The 14,627-nt window shown below is 38.2% G+C and overlaps 1 protein-coding gene across 2 annotated transcripts in view; it reads right to left on the bottom strand.

Moving 5' to 3' along the window:
- Positions 1-14,627, bottom strand: part of CD2AP (CD2 associated protein) — a 119,798-nt gene that overhangs the window by 37,105 nt on the left and 68,066 nt on the right. Inside the window, exons 7-11 of one of the 2 annotated variants that reach the window (XM_080666983.1) lie at positions 6,827-6,905; positions 6,337-6,431; positions 5,224-5,328; positions 3,190-3,226; positions 1,504-1,566 (exon numbers count right to left, since the gene is read on the bottom strand). In XM_080666983.1, coding sequence (XP_080523109.1) covers positions 1,504-1,566; positions 3,190-3,226; positions 5,224-5,328; positions 6,337-6,431; positions 6,827-6,905 — 379 coding nt within the window. The remainder of the gene's footprint in view (positions 1-1,503; positions 1,567-3,189; positions 3,227-5,223; positions 5,329-6,336; positions 6,432-6,826; positions 6,906-14,627) is intronic. The other variant, XM_080666984.1, reaches the window with a different exon arrangement.

The raw sequence follows: 14,627 nt of genomic DNA on the forward strand, positions 1-14,627 counted from the left end.
GTAAAACTATGGAGAAAATGAAAAGATCAGTGGTTGTCAGGAATTGGGAGCAGGAAGAAACGAAAAGGCCTCTCCCAGAGGATTTTTAGGGCAGCGAGGCCATTTTGCATGATATTAAAAATGTACATTTACCAAATTACACATTTGTCCAAATTTGTAAAATATACACCAAGAATGAACCCTAATGAAAACTATAATCTTTGGATGACAATGATGTGTCAATGGAGGTGAATTGATTATAAGAAATGTAGTACTGTACCACTCTGGTGGAGATGTTGATAGTGGGGAAGTTTGTACATGTGTGCAGGTAATTAGTATATGGGAACTCTGTGCTTTCCACTCAATTTTGCTTAACTCTAAAACTGTTCTAAGCCCTGGATGGGTTGCTCAGTTGGTTAGAGCATTGTCCCAATAAGCCAAGGTTTCAGGTTCGATCCCAAGACAGGGAACATACAAGTATCAATCAATGAATGCATAAATAAGTAGAACAACAAATCAATTCTCTCTCTCTCAAATCAATTTTCTTTCTCTCTTCCAAATCAATAAATTAAAAAAAAACTTAAAAAAATAGTCTGTTAAAAAAATGAATTCTGTAAAGATGTAAAATATAAGCAAGACAAGGAACTAAAGTAGGAGAAATCAGTTAAAAGAGGTCAGTCACACGTTAGATAAGAAACAAAGAAAGGCAGTAGAAACAAAACCATTCTAAAACAGTATTCATGTTTTGCAGATACATACAGCCTCATCTACTAGATATAACCATTCCAAATCTTTCTGTACAAAGGAGGTGTATTCTACAAACTAATAGTAACCATACAAAATAAGTAATGAAATAATGTTTTTTGTTTGTTTTTAAATATATTTTTACTGATATTAGAGAAGGAGGGGGGGGGGGATAGAAACATCAATGATGAGAGAGAATCATTGATCGGCTGCCTCCTGCATGCCCCACACTGGGGATTGAGGCTGCAACCTGGACATGTGTCCTGACTGGGACCTCCTGGTTCATAGATGGGTGCACAACCACTGAGCCACACTGGCTGAGTTGAAGTAATGTTTTTTAACAAAATACATACAGTTATCCTGAATAACGTTCAAGTTTACATGACAAGTGAAGTGAAAATTTAACAATACATAATTAATCACTTCCATGTTTTAAATAATACTAAGATATATTTTAAAAATGTTTCTCAACTGGGGCACTATAAAAATAATAAAAGTATGAATGTTTATGCTTAGTTTTCTTATACATTATTTGAAATAACTATGAATAAATACTATACCCTTACTAAAAAATGGTTTAACATTTTAATGGATATAAATTGGGATCAGTTTGAGTAAAATCTTAACTTCTTATAGATCTTAACAAACTAGTCCTCCCAGAAAACACTAAACACTGCAAAGTAAATACTAAACATTTATTAAATATCAATGTAAATGGCTCAGTGTGGAGCAACAACAAAAGAAAGCTATATTTTTTTAAAGTGGAAATATTAAGCACACCTCTTTCTTCAGGCTTTACAGGAAAATACTTTTTCTCTGTAGATATCAGCTCAGGCTTTGGGGCTAAGGAAAAAAACAAAGTTCATACCTTAAAAAAAATCATTTTAGAGCACAAAAACAATTTTAGTAAAGTAAGGGTTCATTTAAAAATAACATCAGATGAAAACATGGTTCAACAGAAAGAACAATAAAGCAGAAATCACTAGGCTCAATTTAATGCTAAACCTCCCACTGTTAGTATGAGTAAGTAATAACTCTGTAATCTCAGTTCTTTTTTTTGTCAAATGAAGGTATTCATGTCCTCTACACCACCACTGTCCAGAGAACCACAATGATGGAAATATTCTATTGCTGTGCTGTCTGATATTGACTGTTGAGACTTGAAATGCTGCTACTGCAACTGTGGAATTAAGTGTTTTATTTTATACTAGGAGCCCAGCGTGTGATTTGAAATCATGCGGCGTTGCCCACCCTCAAGTCGCCAGTCCGGCCCTGCCTTGCTCTCCGGGCCCTGCAGCAGCTGTGGCCACTGCCAGTCCGGCCCTGCCTCCCTCTCCAGCCCTGGAAGCAGCCGCGGCTGCTGCTGATCAGGCCCTCCCCCAGCGCAGATGCGCGGTGGCCCCTGCCGCCCCATTCCCAAACACTGCGCACGCAACCTCCTCCTGTCTGGTTGACCTGTTACAGCGTCCCGGTTAATTAGCATATTTCTCTATTACATCTATAGATAACTAGAGGCCCGGTGCACGAAATTTGTGCACAGGTAGGTTCCCTAGGCCTGGCCGGCAATCAGGGCCGATCGGGGCCTTCCGACTGCCAGCCAGGCCCTTCCTTCATTCCGCACCGCCCCCTGGTGGTCAGTGAACGTCATAGGGAGCGATCAAACTCCTGGTCAAACTCCTGAGGGGACACTTTGTATATTAGCCTTTTATATATATAGAAGATTTTAATTAACTTTGTAGGACCAATTTAACTAGTGTCTAAAAAGCCTCCAACACTATCTTATATAAAAAGTTATTTTTAACTTGTGTTTTCCATGGTCTGGGATTAGGTGAGCAGATACAAAGCTAAAACTGTTGAGCAGGAAAGGACTTGCATTGTTCTACAAAGAGCAAATCTTTCAGAAAAAATTGTACTGTATTTATCAACATCAGAAATTGGAGACTTTGAAATTCACAGACATAGACAAAGAGCCAGATTATAAAACATTAATTATGAAAAATTCTTCTAGGTTTGTTTAATTCAACTGTTTAAAAAAATAAACTCTTCTAGTTTCTTTAATCCCAACACACTCTCTTAAGGAAGAGTACATAAAAATCAATATTTGTTTGAGACTTAAAAAAATGGATTTCATCTGGACAGAAAAAATAATTTGTCAGGTCAATATATTAAGTTTTTCAGCAGATCTTAACTTAGTCAATTCTCTTAATAAAAATGACATAGAACTAAAGTATATAAATTATTTTTCAACATTCCTATTTCATATACCTTGTATTAATATCTGTTGAAAAATACTAACAGATATTAATGCATGTGAACACTCAGTTTCTATATATTTCTAAAAACTGATAAAAAGCACATACTTTTTTTTTGCTAATAAAAATAAATGGTGTACATAAAACCAAATTTCACCATTTTAGAATTTAAAGATATGAAAACAGCAAACTAAAAAACAGTTTTCTTACATACCTGGACCCTTAGCAGGAGGTGGTGGTTTCTTTGGTTTCTATTAAAATAATAATGGTGAAAACAGTTCAATACTTACATATTAAATATACTTAAAATAAATTCTGATCATTAAAAATCAAAATTATATGAACATCTCTCCTCATCCCCTACCTGCTAAAAATTATAAAATAAAATCCTAACAACGCCACAAAAGGTCATGGAGAAAATTTTATTCTATTATAATACCTCCTTGATCAAAATTCAAAATTTATCAGTATTAGATAAACCTACAAATTCTTGAAGAGCAAAACTGTTCTGTCCTGCCTCCTGTAGTTTAAGATTCCTATGTACCATCTCACTGTGTGTAGCAGTTGACACTTGGGTGAGGAGGGGTGGCAGGGGAAGGGAAAGAAATACTCATTGTTTAAACAACAAAAAACAGCAGCTAGTAAATATATGTAGCTTTCATTCTTGATTCTTCAAAACGCTCAAAAAGAAGATAAAAGCAAAGGAATGTGTTTCCTTAATTTATTAAAATTCTCTTAGATTCAGAAGGATTTACCTAATTAAGTTAAAAAACTCGAGGCACCTTTCTAAGTATGTGAATTTGGTTTTTCCAAATTTAAAATAACTAATAATCAACAGGGTATCATCCAATTAAAGACCAAAAAAAAGGTATTCATTAAGAAAAGGCCCTGGCCAAGTAGTTCAGTGGATTAGAGCATTATCTCCATACACTAAGGTTGCAAGTTAAATCCCCAGTCAGGGCACATACAAGGATCAACCAATAAATGCATAAATTAATCGAACAACAAATTGATGTTTCTTTCTCTCCCTAAATTCAGTAAGCAGGAAAAGTATAAAAATAAAGCACATTGGAGGCTGAATCAACAGTGAATCAAATCCAGCTAAGGAAGGGTCTCAAACAGTTGTGAGCCTCCACAGAGTAACCTCTGGTAATTTACTTAACTAAATGAAAGACTGAAAAGATCAGAGAGTTCTGCATTGCTTAAATCAAATGTGGTAGACTGCCTTGCTGTGTATCTGCACTCTAACTCCCTTTCTCCCTATATATTTTTAAAACTCAATTAGGTCCATCACTCCATGGGGAAAAGAAGGGATCAAGGTGCACAAAAACAAAAGATTACTGATGAAACTCAGATTCACCTTATTCACCGTGAGAAGTAAAATAGATACATTAAATCCTATAAGGAGACAAAGACTGCTTTTTATCCTATCAAAAATTGAACTGACAGAGTAACAGTAAGATTTACATTGCCTTATTTTCAATAAATTAAATAAAAATATAATGTCTTCCAGCTAAGTGCTAATTTATCTAACTAGTATGGCCAGCTTATTTTCCTTTTTCTTTTTCCACTGCATGTAATACTTTATTTTTTTATAATTTATTAACGGTATCTGTTTCCATATTAAAAGATGTGTGTGTGTGTGTGTGTGTGTGTGTGTTGGTGTTACTTTTCTGCCCTTTAAAGAAAACTTTTAATTTGACATTATTGCAGGTATCCCTCTCCCCCGACCGCTTTTCCCATCTCCACCACCTCTGACTCCCTTCCCACTTAATTATAATAAAGTAATAAGCCTAGCTGGTATGGCTCAGAGGTTGAGCATTCACCTATGAAAGAGGAGGTCTCGATTTGATTCCTAGTCAGGGCACATGCCTAGGTTGCAGGCTCCATCCCTAGCAGGGGGCATGCAGGAGGCGGCCAATCAATGATTCTCTCTCATCATTAATGTTTCTATCTCCCTCTCCCTCTCCCTTCCCCTCCGAAATCAATAGAAAATATTAAAAAAAAAAAAAAAAGTAACGAGTCAAAGGTTACTCTCCAATATTATCAGTAGGGGAAAGAAAACCAGGAATAAAGCACAGAACTGAAATATTGTTTTGTTTTTACTATAATTCAAATAAGTTACTTGAAGATATGAATCTAAAATATCCTCATAACAGTATTTAGTAACAATGTAAAAATCCTGTTTTTTAAAAAATATTGATAAAAGGTTCTTTACACTATATCATCACTGAAAAATAAAGCTTACTGGAAAGTCCTTATCCAGTTCATTTATCTGAACAGCAAAATTGTCCGGAAATACTCCTTCTTTACCATTAAGTTCACCCTTCCACCAGCCAGTTTCTCCAGTCTCCTAAAATTCAACATGAAGAATAATTAAGATAATAGGGGTTATCTTTAAATAAGTAAAAAATTATAGAAATTATTGAATCCCATTATTTTTACAAGAGAAAAAAAATAGCTATATACATCGTGAGATCATCCTAATTAAAAATATTCCTCAATATTGATTCTAGCAGTAGTTATAAAGTTGGGTTTATAAGTGTTTTAAATTTAATTTACAAGGATAAAAAGTTCTTGGGGAGGAGAAAGGAAAAAGAAAAGCAGGAGAGGAGGGTGAAAAGAGAATATGAATTTCCAAACTGTATCTTACTAAACATTCTTCCTAATATTTTAATACTCAATATCAATCACATTATTCATTTGGTTTAGAAATTAACAAGCTCTTCTTCAATTCCTTCCAAATGCCATCCTTCCATGAGAAATTAGTCCAAACTGTATGAATATTTAAAATGGCATACAGTGAACCAGCTGGTCATTAATTTAAAACAATAGAAATAAATTTCAAAAATGATTCAAAGGGATTACACCAAAAACAAAATATTTATAATTTTGCTCGCTTACAAGGACTAATTATAGGATTTTGCCTACATCCCAATAATACTGTTTAGCTGCACTACTTTACACTGTATAATTTTTACATGTTGAGGGACATTTAAATTGTTTCCTCACTATTCCTTGTGGGTTTTTTTTAATATTAAAAACAATACAACAAACAGTAGGTTCAAATAAAATGGCATGAGGTAAAAGAGAAAGTAAGAACAGAAACCTGAAGGTGGGTTAAAGTTAAAGAAAAATGCAACGTGACAGTAAAAATAATTCCCAGTAATATCTATTATAACGAAGACAAAGTTTCCTAAACACACACACAGACACACACTCACGCACGCACGCACACGCATGCTCACACGACAAGTCCCAGCACTTCCAGGGCTCAGGTGCCAGGAGGAATATAAGAATACTGAAAAAATGTTTCTATGAATAAATTACACATGATTTTCAAACCAGAGAAAGATCTTACCTTACTTATCAAGTGGATTATGTCCCCCTCTTTAAAAGTAAGTTCATCTTCATTAGTACCTTCATAGGCAAATAATGCTCTACAATATTCCTTAGCTAAAATAAAGAATGTAAATAACATAACTTATATACATTGATTCTTTCCACAAATACCTGTTTCTATCTAGTGCAAAGAAATATATACTAGAAACTATTAAAATGAATTTAATAATTTCAGCCAATACCATATGTGAAATTAAGTAACAATTTCATTAATCATTCATTCAACTGCTTACGAAGTTCCTGCTATGCTCTAGGCACAGTTCTATCTGTCAGGGTAGAACATCAGTGAACAAAGCATATTAAAATCTTTGACCACATGATACCTATAGCTAGCAGGATTTAATACACTGATCAAGTTGTATGGTGTTGACAAATGCCTTCAACAAATATAATAATAAAATTCTGAATATGTTTCATTCCTAGTATGAAGATTTTATTGAAACACTTACCTTTTGTTTTACCTTCAGTGTCTGATTTTGTTATCTCCGTGTTCTGAGTTCTGGATCCTAGTGACTGTATGATTGAGGGCTACAACAGAAAAGGATGAGATCAACTATTTTAAGTTAGAATAAAGAAAACGCTGTTAAACAAAGTTTCCATTTACAGGTATCCAGTTTTCACTAATAGTACTCAGGAACGTGACTGAAAATTCTGCCATATGAAAAAGAAAGATTTCAAAAGTGACTGAAATGGAGAAACTGTCTCGAGAGAAACCAAGATGGCGGCAGAGGTAAACACCTAAACTGCTTCCTCGCACAACAATTTCAAAACTACAACTAAAAGACAGAACAGACATCATCCAGAACCACAGGAAGGCTGGCTGAGTGGAAATTCTACAACTAGAAGGAAAGAGGAAAGCTAACGGAGAATTAGAGGAGCGGCAAAGGGCTGAGGTACGGAGATGCGCGCAGAGAGGAAGGGCGACTGAGTGCCTGGCTGACTTTCTCTGGCGGGAAGGGGAAAGAAGCCCCCAACTGCACTGAAGCCCAGTTCTGACTGCAATGAAACCCAGTTCTGGGCGAAACCCCATGGACCCAGGCTCATACAGGGGGAATGTGGACTGTCAGGTAGAGAGAGAGACAGAGACTCTGAGACCCGGGGGAGCCGCGGCGGGTCTGGAGGCGCGCGCGCATGCGAGTGCTCGCAGAGAAAGCTGAATGCGGAGGGTGCCACAGGCATTCCCTAGCAGAAGGGAGTCGGAAGCTCCTGACTGCACTGAACCCCAGTTCTGGGCGAGCCCCTGGGGACCCACGCTCTCACAGGGGGAATGTGCACTGACAGGCGGAAACTCAGGAGAGTCGCGGAAGGCAGAGGTCTGGAGGCGCGCGCGCAAGGGCAGGGCTGATGGGAAGCCAAGACTGTCTGCTCCGCCCTGAGACTCCTCCGCCCCATCCAAGCTGAGCACAGAGGCTTTTGCAGTTTTGCAAGTCTAATCCTATAGGGCTGTCTCCAGCACCGAACTTCTCCCAGCATAGACACAGCTGATCCTCACAGCCAACTGGCCTGGAGGTCTATTCCTCCCAGTGATACCAACAACAATCAAGACTTAACTACAATAAGGCTGTACACACAATCCACAAAGGGGTGCACCAAGAGTGTCCACCTCAGGTTAACTGGGGAGGCCGACCCACTGGACCATATTGGAAACCTAGCACACAAAGCTACCCTACCAACTCAGGGAAGCAGCGAAAATGTGGAGGCAAAGAAACAGATCACAAACGAAAGAAATGGAGGAAAACAAACGACTGGATATAGAATTCAAAACCACGGTTATAAGGCTTTTCAAGAATATCCTAGAAAAGGCCGATAAATTTAGCGAGACCCTTGAAGATATGAAAAAGGACCAACTAGAAATTAAACATACACTGACTGAAATAAAAAAATATTATACAGAGACCCAACAGCAGACTAGAGGAACGCAAGAATCAAGTCAAAGATTTGAAAAACAAAGAAGCAAAAAACACTCAACCAGAAAAGCAAAAAGAAAAAAGAATCCAAAAATATGAAGATAGTGTAAGAAGCCTCTGGGACAACTTCAAGCGTACCAACATCAGAATTATGGGGGTGCCAGAAGAAGACAGAGAGCAAGATACTGAAAACATATTGGAAGAAATAATGACCGAAAACTTCCCCTACCGGGTGAAAGAAATAGACTTACAAGTCCAGGAAGCACACCGAACCCCAAACAAAAGGAATCCAAAGAGGACCACACCAAGACACATCATAATTAAAATGCCAAGAGCAAAAGACAAAGAGAGAATATTAAAAGCAGCAAGAGAAAAACAGTTAATTACCTACAAGGGAGCACCCATACGACTGTCAGCTGATTTCTCAACAGAAGCTATGCAAGCCAGACGGGAGTGGCAAGAAATATTCCAAGTGATGAACAGCAAGAACCTACAACCAAGATTATTCTACCCAGCACAGCTATCATTCAGAATTGAAGGGCAGATAAAGAGCTTCACAGATAAGAAAAAGCTAAAGGAGTTCATCACCACCAAACCAGTATTATATGAAATGCTGAAAGGTATTCTTTAAGAAGAGGAAGAAGAAAAAGGTAAAGATAAAAATTATGAACAACAAATACATATCTATCAACAAGTGAACCTAAAAATCAAGTGAATTAAAAACCTGAGGGACAGAATAATCTGGTGAATATAATAGAATCAGGGGCATAGAAAGGGAGTGGACTGATAATTCTCAGGGGGAAATGGTATGGGGGGTGCAGGAAGAGACTGGACAAAAATCATACACCTATGGATGAGGACAGTGGGGGGGAGGGAGGTAAGGGCAGAGGGTGGGGTGGGAACCGGGTGGAGGGGAGCTATGGGGGGAAAAAGGAGAAACAATTGTGATAATCTGAACAATAAAGATTTATTAAATTAAAAAAAAGTGACTGAAATGATAGCTCGGAACATCTAACTTTTAAAACTTCCTGGTTTTATGATAAAAAATATTCTGATACCCATAATACATTAGCCTAATTTTAGAACCTCTAAAATAACAATAGCATTTAAAAACTTACTATGGGCCAATCCCTGAGCTAAGAACTTTACATTCATTATAACTTAGTCTGCAGAATACCCTGCATAAGGCAGGCACTATCATTTATTCCTTTTATAGACTAGGAAATAGTTACATAATCCGACCATGAGAAGAGTAATTTAGTAGAACCCAGACTGAAACCCAGAAAGTATAACTCCAGAGAGTGAGCTCTTAAACATCATTAAACTTCCTTACAATGAGACAGAGGTAAAAAAAATAAATAAAAATAAAAAAGTCTTGGTACTTCATTGCTCCTATTGAACTGAAAATACCATTAAGGTCATTATAACTATAGTCTTAATATAACTATAGTCTAGTAGACAATTTTCCACTATAATTTACTACAGTTAAGTCCTTTGCCATTTTATACCATTTCCTTGAGTCCTATTCCCAGAAATAATATTCTATTTGACCTTAGATTTTATTGCTTCAGTTAAAAATCTGAACACACTGCTAACTTACCCACTGATTTTAGAGAGAGGAAGGGGGAGGGAGGCAGAGAGAGAAACATCTATGCGAGACAAAAACATCAATAGGTTTGCCTTGCCCTAGCTGGTTTGGCTCAGTGGATAGAGCATCAGCCTGCGGACTGAAGGGTCCCAGGTTCGATTCCAGTCAAGGGCACATGTCTGGTTTGCAGGCTGATCCCCAGTAGGGGATATGCAGGAGGCAACCAATCAATGATTCTCTCTCCTCATTGATGTTTCTATCTTTCTTTTTCTCTCTCACTTCCTCTCTGAAATCAATAAAGATATATTTTTAAAAATGTAAAAAAAAAAAAGGGGGGTTTGTTTCCCATACATGCCCTGACCAGGGATCGAACCAACAATCTAGGTATGTGCCCTGAATGAGAATCAAACCCACCTGGCCAGGGCTGTTCTGTTTCAATTTTAAGACACTCACTTTAATTCCTCCCAATTCTAACCACCATATCTTCCAATCTGGTGTCATCTACAAACATAGCAAATGTGGTCCCTACTTTATCAATTCCTAGGTCAGTGATCTAAGCAAGCCTCGCAAGCCCATCATGTAGGGTGACCCTGAGACTACTATCATAATCACAACTCTGGAGTGGTGGACATTATAAATGGCAATTAAAACATCAATAGTGTAGGATTCAATACGCAGGCTCAGATATCTATCCAATATCACCCATTTGTGCTCTTAAGATGAATGTGTCACTGTAAATTCTACCCCAAATGTAAAAAAAAAAAAATAAAATAAAAATGGTGGTGTGGAAATCACAAGCTGCAGGACAACATGAGCTGTGTGACAAAAAAATCAAAGGGAATGTGTATTTCTGTTTGCCTGCGTGTAGGGAGTGTTTGAAGGCAATGCCTTCATAGTGGCCATAGTGGCAGTAGAGTCTATGTTTGTGGAGTGGAAATAGTCACTGGGACAGAGGAGCCCCCTTTGTCAGGTTCAGGCCAGACCTTTCAGCTCCCAGGTGTCCCCCACGTGTCAAGACCCTTCCATCACTCAGGCATGGCCTAGAAATGGATCACTGTGATTTGATCCTTAGCCCTGCCCATGCAGCAATTCCTGGACAGTTGGTGGGATTGTCCTGGGCACAGGATGTTTTTGGCAGGCGGATCAGGTCAGTCCTATGTTTGGTGGCCTTGGCTCTGGCTAAGGCCATTCCCTGGGGCAAGTGGGCAGCACTGTGGCTCCTTTCAGAGACATATCTCTAACTTCACAAAAGAGGTGCTGATGAAATAATAAAATAAAATAAAGAGGAAGAGCCTGGCTGGCGTGGCTCAGATGGTTGAACATCGACCTATGAGCCAGGAGGTCACGGTTCAATTCCCAGTCAGGGCACATGCCCAGGTTTCGGGCTAGATCCCCAGTGTGGGGCATGCAGGAGGCAGCCAATCAATGATTCTCTCTTATCATTGATGTTTCCATCTCTCTCTTCCTCTCTGAAGTTAATAAAAATATATTTTAAAAAAAGAGAGGAAGAAACACTTGACTCTAAGAAGAAGGAGGTGGAAGCCACTCAGGCAATTTCAAGAGCAGAGAATGAGAGACCTGAAACTCTCTGTGGTGACTAGAACAGGAGTATGAAACGTCAGAGCTTCAAAAAAAGCAACAAAAATGCTCCTTTCTGACATCAACTACAACAAAAAGACTTGGAAATCAAACTTCTGGAAGGAAGACAGATCGTGCTAAAGAACAAGGTGCAGAAGCTGCAGTCAGCCACTCAGTGAGAAATTCTGGAGCCGGCCTTGTACCATCACCCCTGCATCACCTTCAGTGGTGATGACATCATCCTTCATGGTGCAGCTTACAATGGAGATGACATGGACTTTCCTAACCTGATTTCATCACAAGGAAATAAACTGTAATACTTGAGGCTGAAGTTAGCCATTGGAGGTGTTTTGTTCAGACTTCCACAGCCAACAGCTATTATCACCATGAATTCTACAAATTCCAATAAACCATCAAGAAACTTAAACAGAAGCAAAACAAGTATATGGATGAACATCAATTTGAAATGGCAATACTGCAGAATGTTCACAAACAAAAAATAGAATAAGTAAGGGATAGGTATCATAAATAAATGAATATGAAGAAAAAAATAGAATAACTTGAAAATCTGTTATAGCAGGGTGGCTGGGGAATCTGAGAAAGTTCTCTAAATATCACAAAATCTAAAATTCATGATATGCAAAAACCTATTCAAATTCTACAAACAGGAAAAAAAACCCCAACAAAACAGTTCACGAAAAGGACCAAAGGACTTTAAATCAGAATTAAATCCCTCAAGAAAAAATTACCTTCTGTACAGAATGAGAGATGTTTCAAGAAGAGAACAAGACAAGAAGAATGAGGAAAAGGGAAACAGCTGAAGAATGTGAATTGAAGCCTGATGTTACACAGCAAAATCGTGTGACAGTTTTTCCCCAAAGTACATTCATGGAAGAATCATTGAGTGCAACAAGCACTGTCTGCTGCTGAAAATAAAATAATGCGACGGAGTAGCTTACACTAAGGTAACAATCTCATTGAAAACAACCAACGTTAGGAAAAGAAACCAGCATTAATTCAGCTCAGTGTAAGGTAGCTCTGCTCTTTTAGGTCAGTCTGAGCTTATTTCACCACAGCCCTGCACCGGGTCAATGACCGCAGAATGCACTCTCTCTGAAGGCAATGAAATCTGATGAACTCAGTGAGTCTTCTAAATTGCTCCCAGAAGGGCTTCAAGGGCTGAGAAAATCAATGCAGGAAAAAGGAGCAACAATTAGAACCATCAAGAAAGAGAGAAAGATCACCAGAGATTGAGTCAATTGCTGCCACCTCTGAACCAGAAAGAAAACGTGAACAAACGGATTCAGAAATTAAGCAGCTAAAGGAGAAACAAGATGTTTTACAAAATCTATTAAGAAAAAAAGGGGTGGGGCAAATAAAAGAAAAAAGAAAAAAAAAAGAGCTCTTATTCAAAGCAGTGTGTGATAAATTTCTTTCTTCAAGTGAAAATTTCACTAAGTGAGTGAAAATAAACTTTTGAGGTAGATGGTAACCAACCTAAAGGAGGAGACTACTGACTCTTGAAGTCAACATATGGAAAATCAAACAGGGAAATGAAAAAGTAGTAGAAACTTCACAGGAAAAGCAAACAGAAAATCAAGCACTACAAGAGACAAATGTGTGGCTTTTTATGGTGGAAAAAAAAAAAGAATTGGAATATGTTGCAATGACAAAAAAGACCCTTGTTTTAGAGTAATTATTGGGGGAAAAAAAAAAAAGAACAGGGCAAGATGAGGGAATTAAATCAGCTCTTAAAGGCAGTCACATTACTCCGGAAGAGAGTTATGTTTCATCAGGAGGGAAATGAAGTCCTGTCTGCATTGAAACAGAAACAAATGGAAAACTGTGCTTTATGAGAAGGAGGTTCAGTATTTATGTGACAAAGAATTACACTTAAACCAGGAGCTAGAGAGATCCCTTAACCATGCTTTAGGATCACAAGATTTCCCTTTGCCAGAAGCCTGGGCTACAGAAGATGGAGCAGCTAATCTGAGAAGGAAAGTCACAGTGCTTGTAGGAAAAGCCAGATTCACCTTCTAATGCAAGCCATGGAGTCAGTCAGTAGGTAGAGTCATTGCAGGAACTGAAGCATCCATCTTATATAAAAACTGCTGTTTGAAATTTTAACCCTGCTATTTGGCTTCTGTAAATGCTTGCTTGCTTAAATAATAAGGAAAATGAGACTACTACCACTTCAGAGAGGCCATTAAACCTTCTCCGGACAAAATTATCAAGTGCTGGCACCAGGCCAGGCCTTTGGTTGAGGTCTCAAGGCCCCAGGGGCTCTTTAAGAACTTGCAAAAGGGGCTGGAAACACCCCATATTTGGGAGACAAAGAAAGTAAAAACATATAAATAGGGAAGATTCCTCCATGTTGGGGCCCAGAATTTGAGAGACATTTTCCTCTGGACCCACGCATAATAAATGTAACTCCATCTCTCTAAGTATTGCTTGGTTCTTCTCTGGTTTTCTGTAACAGAACAATGGAATGTTGTCACCAAGGAGAAAGATGAAAGTGTGTTACAGCTTTCTGTCTCTGGAACAAGAAAAGCAGTGTGCTCACACATTAGCTAACATAAAGTTGGTACTAGCTGAATGGATACAGAAGGCAGACAGTCTAGATCAGGGGTGGGCAAACTTTTTGACTCGAGGGCCACAATGGGTTCTTAAACTGGACTGGAGGGCCGGAACAAAAGCATGGATGGAGTGTTTGTGTGAACTAATATAAATTCAAAGTAAAGGAGCGGAGGGGAGAGCAAGAGAACCGGATAGAACAGCCGGATCCAGCCCGCTGGCCGTAGTTTGCCCAAGGCTGGTCTAGATAGAAAACTGAGGTGTTACAGGAGTGTCTAGATAAAACGAATGCTGGCTTGTATCAGAAGGAAGAACAAATTAAAGAATTTAACAAAATGAGGTCCAGCAGGAAGTACTGGGTAACATTAAAAAAAAAAAAGAAATTAATTAACTTACTAAGTAGCACAGAAGGAAAGTCGACAGAGTCCAAATGAGAAACCTCTTTAGAGGATATTTTCAAACACCTAAACATGAACATCATGAAGTGTTACAATTGATGGGAAGCACCCTGCATATCAAAAGCGAAGAAATGGAACAGTTGTTCAATAAAGAGCAAGGCAGTGTTACTAGGTGGGTGATCAAGCGGCTTAGATCAAAAAGTGT

The sequence above is a fragment of the Plecotus auritus genome (assembly GCF_963455305.1).
Source record: "Plecotus auritus genome assembly, chromosome: 4".
In the NCBI taxonomy this organism is placed as follows: domain Eukaryota; kingdom Metazoa; phylum Chordata; class Mammalia; order Chiroptera; family Vespertilionidae; genus Plecotus; species Plecotus auritus.